Source organism: Pan troglodytes, chromosome 4 (assembly GCF_028858775.2).
Source record: "Pan troglodytes isolate AG18354 chromosome 4, NHGRI_mPanTro3-v2.0_pri, whole genome shotgun sequence".
NCBI lineage: Eukaryota > Metazoa > Chordata > Mammalia > Primates > Hominidae > Pan > Pan troglodytes.
The window spans coordinates 152,006,762-152,028,633 of NC_072402.2; the positions used below are offsets into that span (position 1 = coordinate 152,006,762).

Genomic DNA, 21,872 nt, shown 5'->3' on the forward strand with positions numbered 1-21,872 from the left:
ATGGGGGAAAGGGAACAGGGACTTTTCACACTCTACCCACTAAGACTCAGTTTCTGCCTCTTATTCTGGTGGAGCTGTCTCTGACTTCCACTTAGTCAGTTTCTTGGTGGCTCCAAGACGACTGGACATAGTCTTTTTGAGAATGTTATATTTTAAGGGACTGTCCTTTTTGCAGAATAGAGAGGAGAAAATCCTAGAATTTTGAACTTACACCATTTGCTGGAAAATGACCTATACCGTGGCCTCTGTAAAGTGGAAACTAAATTTACATTCCAGATGCTGTACCAGGTGCATTCACATATGGCACCTCTTTTATTCCTTGTGACAGCCTTAACAGGAAGGATGTATTTTACCCAAGAGGAAACTAAGTCTCAGGGAGGTTATGACTTTTTCCCAAGGTGACCCAGCTGCTAAGTGACAGACATGGATTTTGAACCCAGATCTGAGTGTCTCTTCAGCCTATCCATTTCCCTCACCACACCTGTAGTTGCATCCCAAGGAAGTGCCCTTCCTAGAATTCTTACCCTTGGACCAAGGGCCACTGTTTGAGATATGGATATGCTCTCTCCCTCTGTGACCCTGGGAAGTTCCCTCCTCATTCTAGACCTCAGTTTCCTCATCTTTAAACCAAGGAGCACAAATGATATGAGAGTCAGGCTTTCCAGACTTAATATTCATTGCTTCTGATTGGCCTTTCAGGTTAAAGCTCCGTATGTGGCCTGGGAATGGTAGTTGGCTTTCTGCCTTGGTCCTCAACCCAAAGAGATGCTGGCGTCTGCCTACCTGCCTCCCCGCCTCCCACAACATACAAACCAGCTCCCAACCAGCTCCATCTCATTAAGGGAAAATCCAAAATTGTCATCTGCTTGGCAAAGGGGGGTATGTTGGATTTGATTACCATGAGAAAGTGCTAAAGTGGTACCCGTTTCCAGAAGATGATTGTTTATCTAGGAGTCCAAGCACTAAAAGCTTTCAAACAAGAGTCACTTGACAATTTTTAAAATGATAATTTCCTTAAAAAAAAAAGACGGAAATTGCTGAAGAGTAATTTGCCACAATGTGCAGAGCATAGAGATGGTGAAGTGCTGTGAACTACAAGTAATTGCTCTTAATGTTATGATGGCCCAGTTGGTTCAGTGTTGATAGGGCCTTGCAAATCATGTAGAACAACAACAATGTGTCCTAGCAGTCTCAGTGTCTATGACCTGGAAGTCCAGGTTTCCGTATTAGTGGTACTTCTGAAGTTTAGAAATCTTAACTCTAAAAGAATCCAATTATTTTCACAATCAAAAATAATAATAAAAATAATTGATTCAGCTGTAGTACAACTTTTGGATGCTTACTCTTGGTTTTTTAATCCAGGGAACAGATTTAGAGATAGGACAGAATTCCTTGGCTTCATGGTTACCTCAGCTAATGGAGTATCCCATGCAAGGAATCACGGGCAATAGAGGGAAATGGGAATGTTGTCTAGGTGGAATGTGAGAAAGGCCACACAGCCAAGCCCCCCAGGGGAAGGAGGTGGAGCCACGGCACAGACAGGCCTCTTAGTGCCTGAAAGGGGAAATTTTTCCAAGGCTGGCCTCCAGGTTCTCTTACGATCTCCTCAGCACCAGGAATTTCTGGATTCCACCATTAAGAGGCCTTAGCTCTCCTCTGTGTAGCTCTGTCTGCTCCCCTCATTAGCTCTGTGACATTCTTTCCATACATCAAGGTTGTGTCCTCAAGAAAGAGAATTTGATTGGTCTGGTGAGCCTCATTTGGGCACAGATTTCTTGCAAGGCCCTTGACCCCTGGCAAGTCAATGGATTGGCGGCCCTGAGTCAGAGTTCTGCTTCTGCCCTAAACAACTGTGGCCAGGTAAGGGGCAATCACAGAGCCCACCCAGGACTCCTTCTTCAGCCAGGGCTGTGGGCTTGGTCATTTCTGTCAGAAGGGAAGGCATGGGCAAGATAGGCCCCATGACTGACCTGATCAGCATATAAGTTCCTTGTTGGACCAAGATGGTACCTGATGACCCTCCTGTTTACAGAGCACCAACATGTTCCTTTCTTATTCACTTCTCAGCTCAAACGTACAAGTCCATTTTATAAAGGAAGAAACTAAGCAGGTGTTTGATAACTTGCCCAAGGCTATATAGCTAATAACCTTTGGTCTTTCTGGCTCCAAGTCCATACCAAACTACTTCTGAGAAAAGAGAATGAACATTGAATGGACATCATCAAGCATATTTAGGGCATCCACATTTTTATTAGTGGGAGTTTTTAGTTGCTGAAGTTCATTGACTCTTCTTGAAGATCCCACTTCTCTAGGCTGTGTGGTCAGCCCCCCATGGACTTGCCAAGCCAGCAGGCACCACTTGGAACATAACAGCAGACACTGGCTCCTTTAAACTGTGTCTGATTTAGATTTGTTATTTACATCCAGGGTCTCCAAAAGATTTTCTCTTTGTGTTGGGACTAAACTGAGGAGCCAGGTCCACCTCCCAGCTGGCCACGTTGTCTGGGATCACCAAGCAGCTCCTCTAAGCCTCACTACCTTACTTGGAAAACAGAAGGGTTGGATGAGGCACCTTCCAACTCCAGTTCAACTCAGCAACTATTCATGGCCTGCTTGTTGATGGCAAGGCACAGGCCTGGGCATGAGGCTGTGCCACTAATAACACTTCAGTCTGTGCCTTTCTAGGCTGTTTTCATTTTGCTGTCACTTCACAGCCATACACAGGAAGGCAGAAAAAAATTATCATAATTTATTACTGTTTATGTTATTTGCTTGTCCCCCACAACCCTGATTAGACTGTGTATCCCACGGGACAGGAACGACAGCTTGTTTCCTGCCATTTTAATTCCAGGTCTTAGCATAGTGTCTGTCACATTGTAAGTGCTCAGTATTACGTTTCTTGAATACATGAATGATGCAAGGCAGTGAGCAAATGAGAATGTTTTGAGTCATGAGCTGGCCAAAGCCTGAGGTACCAAAAGTGGGATTCTTGTCTACTAGAGCAGAACTCTTCAGTGAAGCCTTACTGAAGCCCCATGCCCTTCCTGGGATGGCCAGCCCTGATTCTGAGAGAACTGAAATCAGGAGCTGTGAAATCTTTGCTGTGAGTTGTCCTCCACATTTACCTATCTCCAAGAACAGCCAGCTACTTATCCCTCCACATGGCTGTTTTAAATGTACTGTCTCACTTGGTTCTCATGACATTCTCATGGGGTTACCATCCCTATTCCATAGATAAGGAAACTGAGGCTCATCATGGGATAGGAACTTGCCGGGGTCTCACAGTTGCAAAGGAGCAGAGTCAGGATTTGAACCCAGGTCCAGAGCATTCTTGCTCCGTTAGGCACATACAATATTGGGTTTGTTAAATTGACTTACATTTCAGTTTGATCTGTGGATGGTGTCCCATGCCAGGGAATTGAATGTTTGTTATAGTTCCCTTTTAAATGATTGGATTGTTCTAATTCAAAGTTTACTCAGAGAGAAGATTTTTGAAATACTTCTCTTGTATTTTGACTTTTGTTTTCTAGTGCTCCAGCATTAAGCCCTGATGGTACATCTTAGTATATTTTATATGTCTCTGTGTCCCAAGAGCTCAGAATCCTTTAGGGAATGTTAAATTAGGAGCTGTTTGGTCACAAGCAAGCTGAGTTATCTCCCTTTCCTCCCAATCCCATCATAGCCCTCTGCCCAAGTCACTTTCTCCTGGTCAGTGAACAAGCAAAGTTCTCCTATAGCAGACAGAACCTGCCCACTTCAGATCAGAGGTAAAGTCTGGGCAACGGTTGTGCTTCTTTGTCTTTCAGAAGCCATCGCTGGGTCCAAAACAGATTCATTTGACGGAATATACCTGGGGATTATCAAGTTAAATCAGCAAAGATTCTTCTAGTTGTAAATGACAAAAAACCTAACTCAAACTGACTTAAGTAAAGAAAATGTATTGGTTTATATAACTGAAAAGGCCAAGAATAGACCTTGGCTTCAGTCATAGCTCGATCCAGGTCCCCGACTGATGCCAGTAGGAATCTCTCTCTCCAACTCTTGGCTCTGTTTTCCACTCTGTTAACTTCATTCTGAGGCAAGGAACAGTCCACATGGTTGCCCCAGGCAGACCAGATATATATCCTCCCATGTTCAATCTCAACAGAAAAGAACTTGCATCTTTCCCAGTTGTCTCAGCAAAGACTTTCTCTGATTTGCAGGTGCCCGTCCTAGACCTACTTATAACGGGGCTGGAGAGGTGACATGCTATGACTGGCTAAGCCAGGCTCCTTTGGCCACCCTCAAGGCAAGGAAGGAGTCAGCTCCACCCCAGCCCTATACAGGTGAGGTGTAGGAGATTCCCCAAGGAAAATCAGGTTGCTGCTACCAAGAGAAAGAGAAGAAATGCAGACTTGCCCATTCCCTCATTGACATAAAAGGAAACTGAGGTCCAGCTGGGACCTCAGTTGCATGGATTGTTGACTTGGATTGTTGCATGGCAGAGCAAAGGCTAGAAGCCACGATTTCAAACACCTACTTAGTTTCCTCAATATTTGCTTTTTAGCTAGTCATTCTTTTTTGCTGATACAATTAATAGGATTGATAAATTATCCCTATAAAATACTAATATATATATATAAAAGACAGATGGGTTTAAATCTGGGCTTCATTCCTTGCCAGCTATTTGACCATAGGCAAGTTTCTTCTCTCTATCTTGTTTCTTCCTCTTTGTAATGAGAATTATATTCCCTACATTGTAAGATTATTTTGACAATTAAATGACTTAATGCATATTAAGTGCCTACAGCACTGTCTGGCATATTGGAAATCCTCAACAGATGTTTTCTATTATTGTCATTGTCACTTTCTGCCTTAATTTGTAACTGCTTATCAGCATTCCATAGTTTGAATTTTTCATCTTTTATTTAATCTTCCCCTATTGGTGGACATTCACTGTTTCTGCTCTTTTCACTATTTCAATGTGTGTCAATCAACATCCCCAGTTGTGTGTCTTTGTCCCTGTGCTGTACACCTCTCACTAAGCTTTGCGCATTCAGGGTTGAAACCTAATCAGACCGTAAACCAAAGGATAGTGAAAGTGCTTTTGCAACAGAGAAAATGTTTCCACCAACTCTCGGTTGCAAAATTCTAAACTCCACAGAAGTCTCTTCTTTCACAGTACCTTTGGGGGTCAGAAGTATTGATTCAAGAGGGCCTCAACATTGAGGTTGTGTGCTGGAAGTTTCAGAGTGCCATTGCTTTGACCCTCAGCTGGGCCATCACTCTGCCTGGTCCTGACCCCAGAGAGACTCTTCCAAGCACCTCAGGAGGCCACGCTGCATGTGGAAGCCCACAAAGACCTGGATGCCATCTAGGGTGAGGGAAACAGAGGGAGGACACAGAAGAGTCTGTGTGCTTTATGCCATGTTGTAAAAACAAATGCACATGTGCAGAGGAGAACACAGAGAGGACACATCCCAAATGTTTAGCAGAGATCAGCCCCACATGTTAGCGGCAGGACAGTATGTTTGCTATTGTCAGTTTTCCTTTGAGCCCCTCTGTCTTCCAGACTTTTGTGCTTAGCAATGATCACTTTTGAAATTTTTAAAAAATATTATTTTAAATAAATACTACCTGGATTTGAGGCCTGAATCCAACTCATTTACCCCTCTGAGCTCCATTTTCCTCATCTGGAAAATGGGGTTAACACTCTCTGCTTCATCTCCCTCATTTGAATATGGTACAGATTAGAGGAGAGAGAGGGAAAAGTGCTCTCTAAACTGTCAGGTGTAAGCCATGAGGCAGCAGAGGTTATATTGCCTGGCCCACAGTGGTAGCCATGCCCAGCCTCTTTGCAATGGGAGCAGTGCCCTAGGCCCCTTTTCCTGTGGCTCCTTTCTGAGGACATGTGGACAAAAGGATGCTTCTTGTTTATCATACACAAAAGAACAGGGCACACTCCACCATCCAGTGTTGAGATCCTAAAACACAACATGTAGACAAGTCTTAAGTGGGGCTGCTAAGATGGGAGTGTCACTGGTGTGAGTGGCGGCTTTCTATTTTCTTCTGTGTCGTCCCCAGGTCCCCTTTGTCTGCTGTGATCTGCAGCCTAATAAGAGGCGGAGAAAAGGGGCTTTGCTTGGGCTCTCAACTGGAAGGTGGCTTGTGGGCAGGTCTATAGAGCCAGGTACCCTGCTGGATACTGGAGAGATTAATTTGAGCAGGTCACACAATTTTTTATTTAAACAAAGAACCTCTACTAAGCTGGGACCAAACTAATGACTAGTGCTCATGGCAAAAGTCGAATTTAAGTTTTGTGTTTATTTAGGAAATGAATGGATGGATAGAGGAGGGAGAGAAAGAGAGATGAAAAAAATTTAAAAGACAGGCACACGTTCAGGGCTGTGATCCAAGCTGAGCCTTTTATTTGAGTTCTGAATAATCTTTAATTCCATGATTGAATTAAATTAGAAGTGAATTTAGTCTATTGTGGCTTTGTCTACTTCCCTTAATGCATGATGGTGTTTGTGTGTCTAACTGCAGGCTGTGGGGCCCGGCTCTGGGCCTGGAGTGAGTGAGGGCTTTCTGCTGTGTAATAGCTATATTGTATTTCACCCGTGGACCCCAGGCAATTTATTATAGCTAACACCCCACCCCGCCCCCAACCCTGCTTCAATCAAGCAAGCCTCCTGTGAAATTAGATGTTAAGGCAGGAACTTTTGTAGAAAACCAGATATCACCAGTCTTTCTTGGCCGCAAAGGATTCAGCTGAGTTAAGGAAAGGGGATTTTTAAGAAGGGGTGCTTTCATTTATTTGTGAAGGCCAACATAATGAAGTTGGAGCAGATTCCCAGAGAATGCTGGATGAAATGATCAAAAGGATTAGAGAGAAGGGGAAAGGGCAGAGGAAGGCTGTGTGGGGACTGGATAAAAAGAGGCCAGCAAGATGGTAAAGCAAGAGAGGATGTGAAGGAAGTCTGGAAGGTCCCAAAGGGAGAGAGGCTGACTTTTCCATCAGAACTGGACTACTGGAATCAGGGGAGTCTTGTTCACACAGCTGGAATGAGCTCTCTGCCAGATGCAACGGTTAAGTCAGGGCAAGGACATATCTGCCCTCCCACATTTTCCCTTGGTGCCTCTAGCAGAGGTACAATTTGAAACTAAGAAGTCTCTGGACTCTGACCTGTTTTTTCCCTCAGCATTTCTTTCTAAAAATTATCAGACATACAGAAAAATTGAAAGAATTATACAGTGAACACCCATGTTCCCATCATGTCCATAATTAGCATTGGTTTACTTACTTGATCACATGTCTATCTAACCCTCTCTCCACCCCTCAATCCACTATAGGTTTTGATGCATTTCAAAGTAAGTTGCAAAGTGACTCCTGCCCATTTTGACAGTTGAACAGTAGATTGCAATGGCATACAAAGAGACTTTGTTGTTACATGCATTGCCCTGAGATGTCACAAGTTTCTCCTCAAAACTTTTTTTTTTTTTTCTCCTTGAGACACAGTCTCGCTCTGTCACCCAGAGTGCAGTGACACAATCTTGGCTCGCTGCAACCTCCTCTGCCTCCCAGGCTCAAATGATCCTCCCACCTCAGCCTCCCAAGTAGCTACAACTACAGGTGCCCACCACTACACCCGGCTAATTGTTCTTTTGTTAGTTTGTTTTTTTAATTTTTGTAGATGAGGTCTCACTATATTGCTTAGGCTGTCTTGAACTCATGAGCTCAAGTGATCCTCCTGCTTCAGCCTCCCAAAGTGCTGCGATTACAGGTGTGAGCCACTGCACCTGGCCACCCCCAAAACTTGTTACCTGTCTCTGGAGCCCCTTCCCTTGATGCTTTTTACTTCTGGGCTGTCAGATTCCAGCATCTCCAGGGATCTGGGAGCTAACATGAGGGAATGAAACACCTGAAGCTGCCCTGGTGTGAGGCTGTGGGGAGAGCTGAAGTGTCTGGAGAGCACCTGCCCCCTAGACAGCACCTGCCCCCTAGAGAGGGGCACCCACTGTCACCTCCAGCCCATTGCTGTTGCATGAGACTCTGGGGTCAGTGTTGCCCAAGTTTAAGAAAAACCAGAAATGAGGGGTTTTGTGTGGAATCTTCCACTTTTTAAATGTTTGCAAATAATGTTTACACCCTGGGCAAAAGGGTATCAAGGACGACTCCTCGTGTATTTGTTTTCTATAGCTGCCATAACAAGTTACCATGGATCTGGAAGCTTAAACAACACAATGCATAATGTATTCTTACCATTTTAAACAACATAGAGGTATTCTTACAGTTCTGTAGGTCAGATACAACATGCGTGGGTCTCACCAGGCTAAAATCAAGGTGTCAGAGGCAGGGTTACCTTCCTTTCTGGGAGGCTGTAGGGGAACGTTGCTTGTCTGGGTTGAGGACTGAGGCTCCTGTTCCCTGGCTGTCTATCAGCTGCCGACTGTTCCCAGCTGCTAGGAGCTGCCCATCTTCCTGGGCTCACGACCCTTTTCCTCCATCTTGAGAGCCAGCAACCGTGGGTGGAGTCCCTCTCGTAGCTCAAATCTCTACTTCTTCTGTCTCATCTTTTAATGCAGACAGAAAGGTTCTCTGCTTTTAAAGACCCCTTGTGATTACATTGGGACCACCTAGATAATCCTGGCTCCTCAAACCCATCTCCAGGTCCTTAACCTCAATCACGTCTGCAAGGCCCCCTTTGCTACATAAGGTACACATGTTCACAGGTTCCGGGGATTAGGGCATGGCCATCCTTGGGGGCTGCTACTCTGCTTACCATGCCTGGTTTCTGGCTGGAGACACAGGTGGGCAGTTGTTCTTTCTGAGCCTGCCTGGTCCTCAGGTTCCCTCTTCTGGGCCTGGGAAAATTCCCTATCCTCCCACAGGAGCTGATGTCCTCAGCCAGAGCTCACCATGTTGGTACAATTCCTGAGACTCCCCCTCCTGCCTGGATCCTGGCCTCCCTGCAGGCAAGGGCAAGAGCATTTCCTGCAAGAGAATCACACTGCCCTACAGCTACAAATCAAGAGACACGGAGACAAAAGAACTTGGGATATGGTATAAAAAGACTGAAGTTGAACTCTGGTATCATTTATTCATTCAGCAAATATTTATTGATCACTGTGTGCCTGACACTGTGCTAGGCTAAGCATAAAAATTTCCCTCATCATGGAGCTTACATTCTAGGGAAGAAGACAGACAAGTAAACACCCAGATAAAATACATAAAGTGCAATGAAGAAAAGCATAGGGTGCTAGGAGATTGAATAGGGCTCAGCAAACTTTTTCTGTAACGGGCCAGATAGTAAATGTTATGGGCTTTGCGGGCCACATGGGGTCTCTATTTAATAGTCTACTTTGATTTGTATGTTGTTTCGTTTTGTTAAAACTCTAAAAGTTAGCCTGGCATGGTGGCACCCACCTGTAGTCCCAGCTACTCAGGAGACTGAGGTGGGAGGATCATTTGAATCCAGGAGTTTGAAACTGCAGTGAGCTACGATTGCACCACCACACTCCAGCCTGGGCAACAGAGTAAGACCCCATCTCAAAAAAAAAAAAAATGTAAAAGTCATTTTAGCTTGAGGGTCACACAAAAACAGGCTGCCGGATTTGGCCTTCGGACCATAGTTTTGACTGATCCCTGGGACAGAATATCAGGAGGGACCTACCTACAGCTGGGGAAGGAGAGGCCAGGAAAGACTTCTGTGAGGAGGCAACCTTCAAGCTAAGATGTGGAGATATGAGGAACAGCCAGCCAGGCAGTCAGGTGATGTATGTAGCGGGGGCAGGTATGGACAGGGAGGTCAGGGGAACCCCTGCTCATATTCGAGGAACCAAGAGGAAGCCCCATTTTTTGGTGCTTCTCCACCTCGGCAGGTTCCTTCGCCTCATTGAGCCTCCCTCAGCATCCCTTCCTCCTCACAGGCTTGTCTTGAACATTACCTGAAATCCTGTCAGGTACTGAAACCAGGTATGGCAGGCAGAATGCTGCTACCACCCCCTACGATGTTCAGTGCTTTAAGCCCCATTACAGGGGCAGGGCTGTGTTACACTGTGGAGTGCCGCAGCACTGGGAATTCCACCTTCTCCTGGCCACCGCCTCTGCCTTGAGCCTCAGCACCTTCTGTGAAATGAGGATGAAAGCCCTGCCTTGCCTGCTCCCTGGGGCTCTGGTGAAAATTTGGATGTGAAAGTGGTCTGTGAATGTCAGCCTCATGGTTGAGAGGGCAAGCTCTGGGGTGAGTACCAGGTTCAGAGCCTACTGTTTCTAGTTGTGTGACTGCATACATTTCTACACCGTCTCTGTGCTTCAGGCTCATTGTGTGTAACATGGGGAAGGTAATCATGCCTTCCATGTGGGGTTCTGTCAGTGCTGAGTGATAAGGCAGCGCTCTGTGCAGATGCAGTGTCCCCAGCTGCTGGCAGGAGGGGCAGTGGGCAGCTCACAGCTGTGCTTCCCACTGGGAATTGCCCTAGACAGCCTTGCTCAAGGTTATGCCCCCTCCCAATGACTAATTGATGCTTGGATATAAAGGCCAGGCCACTTGTCTCACTCTAGGACCACTTAGAAAGGCCTTCTCAGCTGCAGAGTTCCTGGTAAAATGGGCCAGGGGCTCACATGCAGCCACATGGGTGCAGCCTCTTCCTCACTCCTCTGCCTGTCTCACCTCTTTACAGGTGAATCTCCCCAGAGTGCCTCCCAAGAAGCCATCAAAAAACAATTTTCACCTCAAGATCTGTTCCCAGGGAACCCAATATCTACCAGTTATGGATGTGAATATTTTGGGGTGATGATTCTCAAATTTGAGTGGGCATCAAAGTCACCCAGGGAGCTTGATAAAATAAAAATTGCTGGGCCCCACCCTGAGAGTTTCTGAGTCAAGTGGTCTGGGGTGGCCAGAGAATCCGCATTTCTAACAAGAACCTCTCGGTGATGCTACCACTTTCAGAATCACTGTTTTAGAACTCAGTAAGTTGTTGCCCTCCTCTTATTCCTCTTCTGAACTAAAGCTAAATCATAGAGTTTATTGAAATGAAATAGATAAACCTTATTTCTGTAAAATGTTGTGGTGTGACCAAATCGACTTGCTTAGAAAGAAAAAATGCAAGGATCAACCATAAAATAAAATGGAGTCCTAGAAGGAGGGAAAAAACAAGATGGAAGATATAGAGATAAAAGCCAGAAATCATTGGATTACTTGGTTTTTGGATTTGACTTGGGAACCATGTAAATATTTAATATAATTATAAAAACAAGATTAAGTCAAAACTAAATGCAGAAAGCAATCCCTAAAAATAAAGAGCTAAATGAAATAAATGAGCCCAATGTGTGTGAGTTGGTGGCCTAACCATGCAGAGAGGAATTGTTTCAAGTGGCTTAAAAACATAAAAATTTGACTGTAGATTCCTAGTTATATATATGCTAGAGACAAATATCTTAACTTTTCTGTAATCATACTCTTAGCCATAATATTGGTATTGTTTTCTGAAACTACTATATATTGTAGAAAAAAGCAAATAAGTAGCTATATTAATGTTAAGAATTTATATTTTTAGCAAAAGAGATACAATAAAATCAGACAAAGACATAACAACTATAGACCAGTGTGCCTTATAAGTATTGATGCAAAAATTCTCAACAAAATACTAGCAAACCAAATTCAGCAATATATAAGAAAGTTTATACACTGTGACCAAGTAGGATGTTGCAGGAATGCAAGACTGGTTCAATATATGAAAATCAGTGTAAATACATCATATTAATAAAATAAAGGACAAAACTTACATAATCATCTCAGTAGATGCAAAAAAAAAAAAGCCATTTGACAAAATCCAACACTTATTTTTCGAGGATTAAAACACTCAGCAAACTAGGAATAGAAAGGAACTGCTCCAAGCTGATAAAGTGCATCTGTGAAAAACCCACACTAACATCTTACTTACTGGTGAGAGACTGAAAGCTTTTCCTCCTAAGATCAGGAACAAGATAAGGATGTGTGCTCTTGCCTTCTGTTTAGCATTGTACTGGAGTTGCTAGCCAAGACAATTAGACAAGAAAAAGACATAAAAAGTCATCTATATTGGAAAGGAATAAGTAAAATTACCTCTATTTGTAGATGACATTATCTTGTACATAAGAAATTCTAAGGAGTTTATACAAAATTATTAGAACTAATAAATGTGCTCAGCAAGATTGCAGGATACAAAATTAATATACAAAAATCAATTGTATTTCTACACACTAGCAAAAAAAAACTGAAAGTAAAATATACATTTACTAGCCATTTTTCCAGAGAAGATGTACAAATGGCCAATAGGCATATGGAAAGATACTCAACATCATTAGTCATTAAACCATAAGGAGATACCACTTCACACTCACTAGGATAGCTATAATCAAAAAGATGGACAATAGCAAGAATTGGTGAGGATGTGGAGAAATTGGAAATCTCATTTCACATTGCTGGTGGGAATGTGAAATGGTGTTATCACTTTGGAAAACCATTTGACAGGTCTTTACAAAGTTAAAAATGGAGTTACCTTTGACCCAGCAATCCAGCTGTTTGCTATGTACCCACAGAATTGAAAACATGTCTACATAAAAACTTGCACATGAATGTTCATATTCATGTTATTCATAATAGCCAAAAGGGGGAAACAGCCCAAATATCCATTAATTGATGAATAGATAAATAAAATGTGGTGAATTCATACAATGGGCTATTATTCAGCTATGAAAAAGAAATGAAGCATTGATGCATGCTACAACATAGATGAACTTTGAAAACATTACACCAAGTGTGGCCAGAAACAAAAAGCCTCAAATATGAATCCATTTATATAAAATGTCCAGGTTAGGAAAATCCATGAACACAGAAAGCAGAGTAGGGATTGCTAGCAGCTAGCTGGCAGGAGGGGAAGATGGGGAATGACCGCTAGTACACACAGGGTTTCTTTAGGAGTGATGAAAATGTTGTGGAATTAGACAGTGGTTATATTTGCACAACTCTGTGAATATATTAAGAACTACTAAACTATAAAAGAGTAACTTTTATGGTATGTGAATTATATCTCAATACAAAGGAGATACAATATAAAATTAGAGTTCAGTAAAACTCAGTAATTCTATATGTTAAATATAAAATTTCTGCTTAAACTCATAATGTATTGTTTAAAATATATTCGTACCAGCCTGGGCAACTTGGTGAAACCTTGTCTCTACAAAAAATTCAAAAATTAGCCAGGCACAGGGTGGCGTGCACCTGTAGTCCCAGCTACTTGGGAGGCTGAGGTGGGATGGCATGAACCTGGGAGGTGGAGGTTGCATTGAGCCGAGATTGTGTCACTGCACTCCAGCCTGGGTGACAGATTGAGACCCTGTCTCAAAAAAATAAAATAAAAAATAAAATATATTTGTAGTTCTGACCACTGGAAAGGCATAGAAACTATAACCAACCTAGTAGTAAGGAACACCCTTAGTGCTCATGTTGCAGCATCCGAATGGTGATATTGATGATATGAAGGATTAAAAGTTCTTTGGCAGAATGGCTGATTCCAGGTTAGGGCAGGAAATGTGTGAGTTAAGCCTGGGGAATATTTTCGTATCTTTTATCGTAAAACAAAGAAGCTATCAGTACTCTGATCATGTCCAAAGGACTCAGGAACCAACCTGAGAAGACTCCTTTTGGCTAAAGATGGGTTTATTTGGGAACCAGTAAGAATAATAACTGCATTTGATTGAAACACATTAATTATGTTTCCATTTGTGAGTTAATTGACCATCGTTGGAGGATGCTGGGGAACCAGCTCATTCTAAAGACTTGTAAAGAATCAAGAACTTACCCTGCCTTTCCTATACTTTGGGGTGAACGAATAGTTGATGTGGTAAAGTTTTCTCTATAGAAGAATTTCAGCTGGTAAATGAAGATGGAGTAATAGAATTAGAATGTAATCGTTTTTCAAACTCCTGATGAAATAAAATATTTAGGCATCGATTATCACAAAAGGAAAGACAACTGGACACAATGTGTCTCCTAAGGGATCCCTGTACCACCACCTTTGAAGAGGCTGTCAGAATAGCTTATTGAATTAGGTCAAGCTTGTAGATCTAACTACCAGTTTACAAGAACTAAAGGGGGACAGACAGAGGAACAGTTTAAAGGATACCACAGAGATGCAAGCAGCAAAATGCAGACTGCAGGGACTCCTATAGGATAAATAGCCCAGTTTCTTCAACAAAGAAATCGAAGGGGAAAAAAAAAAAAAGGAGGGCAGAAGCTTATGTATAAAAGAGACTTAGGAGACGCATGAGCTGTATGCAGTACGTGGACCTTGTTTTGATCCTGTATTAAACAAACCAACTATAGAAAGACGTAATATCAGGGAAATTTGCACACCAACTAGATATTTGATGATATTAAGGAACAATGTTAATTCTTCTGGGTGTTATAATGGTATGAAAGACGTACAAGGGGCAGGGCCTTCCACCCCTAAGCTTACTGTGGGGCTGGTGGAGACTAGAGCCCAGGGAGAGAGAGAGGAGGGGCTGAGCCATTGAAGCCCAGTTTATTCTTCCAAACTCATGGATAAATCATTTCTCCTCCATTGGAGAGGAATGTGTAATATGAAAAAACAAACTCACTGTTTTTTCCTCTCTGTTCACACATGCAACACAGAATACTTCTGTGACCAAATGTGTGGGGCAGGGAGGGGGGCTCCCCGACAAGCAATTCTCCAGCACCAGCCTGGTGTCCTATGATTCAATTCAATTCTGACACTACCTACCTGGAGTTAGAGTCAGATCCCACAGGTAAAGGGATTGGTCCCACAAGATTATCCCTCACCCCCAATCTTCAGATGCCATTTGCAACTCCAGACCTTGGGTAATTCTGACCAGCCGGCTGTAAATTGGTGGTTCCCCTCCTTAGATTTGATTATCTGCCAGAGTGTCTCACAGAACTCAGGGGAACACGTTTACCAGTTTATTATGAAGGATATTAGAAAGGATACAAATGAACAACCAGATGAAGAGCTGCATAGGGCAGGGTCTGTGGGAAGGACCTCCTACATTCTTGTGGAGGCCTCATCACATGGCATGATCAATTATCATCATGATCTCCAGCTCCTGTCCCCTTCCTGGAGGATGGTGGGGTGGGGCTGAAAGTTCCAAGCTTCTAATTATGGCCTGTTCTTTCTGGTGACCACCCCACCTCCTGGAGCCCACCAAGAGTCACCTCATTAGAACAAAAGATGCCTCTGTCACCCAGAAAACACCAAGAGATTTAGGAGCTCTGCATCAAGAACTGGGGTCAAAGACGAAATATTAGAACATAAGATTTTCCTAGCACCCCTTTTGCTTAGGAAATGACAAGTTTTAGAAGCTCTGTGCCAGGAACCAGGGACAAAGACCAAAGTCTATAGTTCTTATTATAAATCACAATATCACAGCTGGACAGAGAGGCCAGAGTGTTACTGTAGGGCAGTCCTCCACATGAAATCACAACTATTCAAACTCGGGGAGGTCTTTTATACATATCCGCATGTGCTGTATATGCAGAGATTGGAGGTGGGACTTTGGGATGTCATGTAGAAGTTCCTATGTGACCAAGGTCTCCCTGGATTTTGCTCATTCCCTAAAAACTGGAGAGGAAGTGGGATTTGCAGTTAGCCAAACCCTGTGCCTGAGTTCTCTTGGCAGGAGGAGAGCTGACCCTGTCCTCTGCCTCCCCTTGTGTTTCCCTCTAGCTGCAACAGCAAGCGCTACCTGGAGACACTTCCCAACACAAGCATCATCATCCCCTTCCACAACGAGGGCTGGTCCTCCCTCCTCCGCACCGTCCACAGTGTGCTCAACCGCTCGCCTCCAGAGCTGGTCGCCGAGATTGTGCTGGTCGACGACTTCAGTGATCGAGGTAGGATCCGTCCCACCCAGCCTCCCACCCTCTGTGCTTCATCTGGCGACTCACCAAAGGGATGGCAGGTTTTCCCTTCTTTAGCAGCGTCAACATATAGGCCATCATTGGCTAAATGCCTGGACGTTGCACTGTGCACACATTTTCTCATTTAATCCTCACAACTCATGAAGTGACTGCCATTTTTATCCCCTGCATATCTGTTTAGAAATGTATTAACTGCAAAAAAAAAAAAAAAAACCAGAAAACTTGATAAACAATAACTCAAACAAGTGTAAGGATTCATTCACTTATCTGTCTCTATCTATGTATTAAATATTGCATAACAAGAGATCCAGGACTGTTACAACTGGCTGCTCAGCGCTGTCATCCAAGAACCAGGCTGTTTCTTTGTTTCTGCTTCCTCATCCTCATGGTCACAAAATTGTACCTCTGGCAAGTCTGCCTTTCAGGCAGGAAAAAGGGTGGAGAGCAAAGGGCACAAAGCCTTCATCTGTCAAGGTTTTGCCTTCTAATTCAGGAAAGTGTCCTGTAGACTCTCAGCCAGATCTCTGACATCTGGGCACCCCTATCTGCAAGGAAGGCAGGGAATGTGAGTGTTTTGGTTTGTGGCCTCTTTGGTGAGTTAGGAAAGGGAGAAGTGGGTTGGAGATGTCAAGTAAGCCCAGCTGGGATTGCAGTGTCTGGCACAGCATTTTACAGATGAGAAAACTGAGACCCAGAGAAGTTAAGTGACTTACCCTTGGTCACACAGCTCTCATATAGTCATGTGGTGACCGAACCATGTCTGGCCCCAAGCATGTGATCTTAGCTACATCCAGAGCCTCTTAGCTGTGAGTCTTACCCTGTGGAATAACTCAGTCTTGGGTTTAAGAGACACAGAGATGGGGCCAAAAGTGAAATCTAAGAGGAAATTGCCCTTCAGCCAGTGGCCTCAAGCTTATTCTTTGCATCAAAGCTTTCACCAGTTGCAGCAAAATTAAGAGAAGCCCTTTCCTCTGCTCACCTTCTTGCAGAGGCACTAATAAGCAGTGAAGAGAGGGAGTATGCGTGCACTCCAGAATAATTGCAGCTGACAGTTTCAGGAGCGGCTCACCTGCCCATCGCCCCGTTTTAATACCGCACTCTTAATTACATGCGTTTAGTACAGAGGCCTCAGAGAGACAGAGAGGGTGTGTGTGTGTGTGTGTGTGTGTGTGTGTGTGTGTTTGTGTGTGTGTAGACATTTAACTCAGTTCTTACCCGGTCTATAAAGTCTTCCCTAACTCTTGACATACACTCATTCTCGTGCTACCCTTTACATTTCCTTCCTTTTCCTTACCACTTATCACAGGTGGAATTAAAATACGTATTTGTGTGAACATTGGTGTGTTGTATGCCTCCCCTACTAGACTGTCTATTCTGATTGCAGGGACTACCACATTCGTCCTGTTCACCACTGATCCCAGCTCCTTAGGCATACAGTAGGTGCTTACTACATGTTTGATGAACCAGAGCCTGGTTCTCCAGTTTTCTTATTACTTCCACCCTGGAAGTACTAACAGTAAGCCTCGAGCATACTATATGAGATTTATCTGTGTCCACAAAGCGAGGCCTATGAGCCTGCTGGTGGTGGGGGTGTGCCTTCCTTATCCCATAGTCCTGCTGTTTGGCAGAGAGCCTGGCAATATCTATATCTTTGATCCTGGCCCTGCCACATACTATCTCTGTGACCTTGACCCAGTCACTTCCCCTTTCTGAGCTTTAGTTCCCTCATCTATAAAATGGGATCACAATAGTATCTATGACCTCTTAGGTGGCTGTGACTGTCAAATTAGTTAATAGATGTCTATCAAGTGCTTAGGACAGTACCTGGCAAAGAGTGAACATTAAAGATAGACATCTGAGCTTGATATCATTTCTGTTGTGGACATTCCTTATGGTTGGTGTGCAGGAAGGGGAGTCAGGGATGAGTATACAGAGGTGCATGTACAGGATGGATGTGTGGGTGCAGGTATGTCTTTCCTTTCTGTAGGGAAGAAGATTTTTGCAAACTGTGAAACACTGAGCAAACAGTCTCTGGTCTCAACCTCTGCCTAAAATATCTCCCTGTCCCTTCACCCCTCTTTATAATAGCAGCCCCCATTTTGGGGAGAAGCTCAATATGCCAGGCCCATATATTCTCTCATTTATTCTTGACAGCAGCCTCTGAGGGAAGCCTTGGGGTCCCTCCTTTCAGATGAGGTACCCAAGCTAAGTAATTCGCCCAGAATCACAGGCCATGGAGCAGCACCCCTAGGTCTGTGGATTCAGCACCCAGACCCTGGGTCCTCTTCTGCCTCTTGCTCCCTCTCTTCTGCTTTCTGTTTCCCAGTCTCCTCTCCCAACCTCATCCTTCTCCCAGCATGGGCTGCCACCCACAGGCCAAGGGCTCACAGCTGGGCAGCAGAAAGGGAAAAAAATGAGCAAACTGCTCAAGTGATTGATTTTCTGCAGCATAAACAGCCTCCACCACCTGGGGACAAACACCTGAGCCTTCCCTCAGGTACGGGCTGCCTGCTCTGAGCAGGCTCCTTGTTGTACTCCTTCTCAGGGCCACAGCAGTGGCAGTGAGGGCTGCGCTCACTTTCTGACACTCCCCAAAGACCCAGCCACAGCAGGGCTCTCTGTCCTGGAGCACAGCACACACCATGCTCTGTCCTGCCTTGGGATCCTGTGCCCTTCCTCTGCCTGAACGCCCTCTTCCCAGTTCTTCCAACGGCTGGCTCACCTCATCCCATCGTCATTTAGGCTACAGCACTACCATTATTCACCATGCTGCATGCGCGGTTACATGGCTGTTTGTTGAGCTGTTTATTCATTGTCAGTCTTCCCCCACTAGACCACTTGTGGTCTAGAAGGAGGTGATTAGTAAATGTTTGTGAATGAGTGAATAGATGCATGAGGAGGAAGGGAGGAAATGTATGGCAGCTACCCACGCATACAGAAAACCATCACCAGCAGCAGGGCCATCTTCATCCAGCAAGACAGATGTGGCTGTGGAAGACACTGCAGTTCCTGCAGTGACTAGTGCTGGCCCGCATCTGTGTTTTCAGGCTCGGGTCCCTGTATGTAACCTGTTTTTCTGAAGCATCAGCTGCCCTGGGGTTGGGCTTGTAGCACTCAGCAGGATCCCCCTCTGGGTATCACAGGGCATCCGTCCTTCAGACATGGAATAAACCAGACCTCAGCCAGATTCAAAACAAGCATCTCTCCTTGTTCAGTTAGAAAAGAATTTCAAGATCATCTAGGCCCGTGACTTTGTGCCTGCTCCTCAGAGCAGCAGAGGCCCCAGAGAAGTCTCAGGAAACGCTGTGAGAAGTATGGAGAACCTCACAGGCACATGTGGGGTTCAGGTGCCTCTCCTGGTGTGGTCTGTATTTACTTTCTGAAAAAGTGTTCACTAGGGGGAGTTACACTGCTAAAAAAAGTATATGAAAACCACTGTGTAACTCAACCTGCTCATTTTACAGATGGGAAGCCTGAGGCCTGGAGCAGTAGGCAGACTTAACCAGGAGCACACAGCCAGCTGGTTGCAAGAGAGGGACAAGACCCCATATCTGGGCCACAGTGCAGCCTTGTCCCCACTCGCCTTGGGTGGTTAAGTGACACATCTGCAGAAACACGTTATTCCTTTCTATTTCCAAGGGCACTTCTTAATAAATTACTTTCCCATTGTATTACAGTGCAAACTTTGCCGAAAATAATTCATTATCAAACATGATTAGTCCTGACCCATAATGGTTTGTACCTCTAAATATCCCAATTTCCTCAGTGTACATAGTGGTAAAGATAACAGAATAACCCCCTCCCCCACCAATAAAGTATAACAGTCTTGACAAAGAAAAGGTACACTTCATAACAAGATCATTCTCTAAGTGCATCTGTTTCTCCAGAGAGCAAAAATATTAATTCAATGTAGTGCCATACCCAATCCTAAAAAGATAGAGAAGAAAAATAATACTGTCCCATTTCACAGATGAGAATGAAAACCGAGGCCCCCTGATCACTGCCCCCTTTTCTCAACCAATTAGGCACCCAGCCCAGAGGAGGACTCCCACCTCACACCTTTCAGACTTGCACCTCAGCTGTCATGTTTTGCAGCCTGCATTTTTCAGAAAAGCAATCATTATTCTTGTTTCAAGAAGAAATTCTCAAGGCAGCTTTGGAAGAAAACTTACTCAGCAGTGATTGTTTTAAAAACGAGATTTGGGAGAAACAATTTCAGAATTATGGAGAGGCCTGTCTAAAGTACGGCAAATATGGACCATCCTACAAGATAGATTTCTCTGGGCTGCATTAGCAGAGGCTGTTCTCAGAGCTGAAATTCATAAATGCTAACTACAAGCTAGATTGGCACTGCCTAGGAGAAGGCATTTTCCTCTGAAATGAATCTCCTCCAGGATCCTCAGGGCAACTAATTGTAATTCAGCTAAGGGTCGAGACCTCAGGTAGGAGACAAAATTGGAGCAAATGAATTCTCCAAATAAGATCCAGAGCTTTGTGCAGGCAGCATCAAGGACTCGAGTGGAAGCAGAAGCTGACACCAGAATAATCCTGGCCCTGCTTACAAATAGAACACTGCACTTTGCCAGGGGTCTCCAAAAGCTCTTCAAATGCATGAGCTTTGCTCGAGGATTAGGCGAACATTGAGGTGTTTTTGCACATGTGGAAGGGAAAGATGGGGGTATAGGCTGGCAGACCTGTCCCCGGGTTGCACTGCCTGGGTGGCATGTTTTTATAAGGAAAAACAAGAGAGGTCTTGTTCATTTGTTTGTTTTTATTCCTTTCTCCTTAGCCTCTCCACTTTCAAACAGTGTTGTTTTTCCAGAAAAATTAGTTATGTGGTAATGGAAAGAATTACTGTGTTTGGATTAACTAGAGGCTGCCCGGAATGATGAGGTACAAAAGTGACAGGCTATGGTATGATCTCATTGACAGCATTTTCTTCAGCTCAACTGCCTTTCTACAAACAAACAAATGTAGGAAATGGTTCCCAGCAGAAGTTCTTAGCAGGTGTTTGCAGAGCTGTTGAAAAGTTGTTGCAGTGATTGGTGCTGGAAGGAGTATAGACAATGCTGGGCCCGTTAGTTCACATGGTAGTAAGCTCACCTCACCCACGAGGCCAGGGTCAGTAGTCCTCTTCCCATAACGGGCTTATTAACTCTGACCTGCACTCTCACACCATGCCAGTCATGGGAACACATCACGGAAATCCATTTTGCCCCATCCCTCTTTGCATTTCAACACATCACTCTTGACACTGCCCAATAAACCTCTATTCCCCATTTCTTGTCTTCTCTCCAGCAGCCTTAGTTTGCTTCTGACACCACCACAACTTGTTAGCATGGCCATTTCCCACTTACAGTTTATTGCTTGGGTTCTTTCGCCTTTTTGAGTTCTTTTGCTGCTTATTTTGTTTTTCTCTACATCTGTTCTGATTTATCAAAGTAATTCATATTCATGTATTCAGCAGTATTCATGACATGACTCTGTGTCACATGCTGTACTTTGTGCTATGATATAAGAGGAATCAAATAGGCTTCCCTCGACGGCTCCAGTAGGCCTAGAGGAGGTAAGGGGCAGTTGTAAGACCGTGAGACCATGAAATACGTGCTACCTGGTGAAAGTCCAGGCAATGTAGAGTACAGAGAACAGCAGGGCAGACTTTCTAGAGAAAATTCCAGCGAGATTTAATCCAAAGTGTTGTAGATATTACTCCTTGGGGTTAGGGAAGGGAAGAATGTTCCAGGCAGAAAGAGCAGGACAAGCACAGGCTGGGAGTCGAGGAGAAAATGTGGGAAATGCAGAAAGAGCCATCCATAACCTTATCACCTGGAGGCAATTAGTATTAATATTTAGGCTTTTCGCCCCAGTGTTTTTTCTTTTAATAGACCTTATTTTTTAGAACAGTTTAGGTTCACAACAAAACTAAGTAAAAAGTAGGTAGGTCCATGG

The 21,872-nt window shown here is 44.2% G+C and overlaps 1 protein-coding gene across 3 annotated transcripts in view; it reads left to right on the plus strand.

The window, feature by feature from the left end:
* GALNT10 (polypeptide N-acetylgalactosaminyltransferase 10) overlaps positions 1-21,872 on the plus strand; it is a 326,091-nt gene that overhangs the window by 218,667 nt on the left and 85,552 nt on the right. For all 3 annotated transcript variants that reach the window (XM_063811602.1, XM_063811603.1, XM_016954094.4), the window contains one exon: positions 15,730-15,896. In XM_063811602.1, the coding sequence (XP_063667672.1) occupies positions 15,730-15,896 (167 nt within the window). The remainder of the gene's footprint in view (positions 1-15,729; positions 15,897-21,872) is intronic.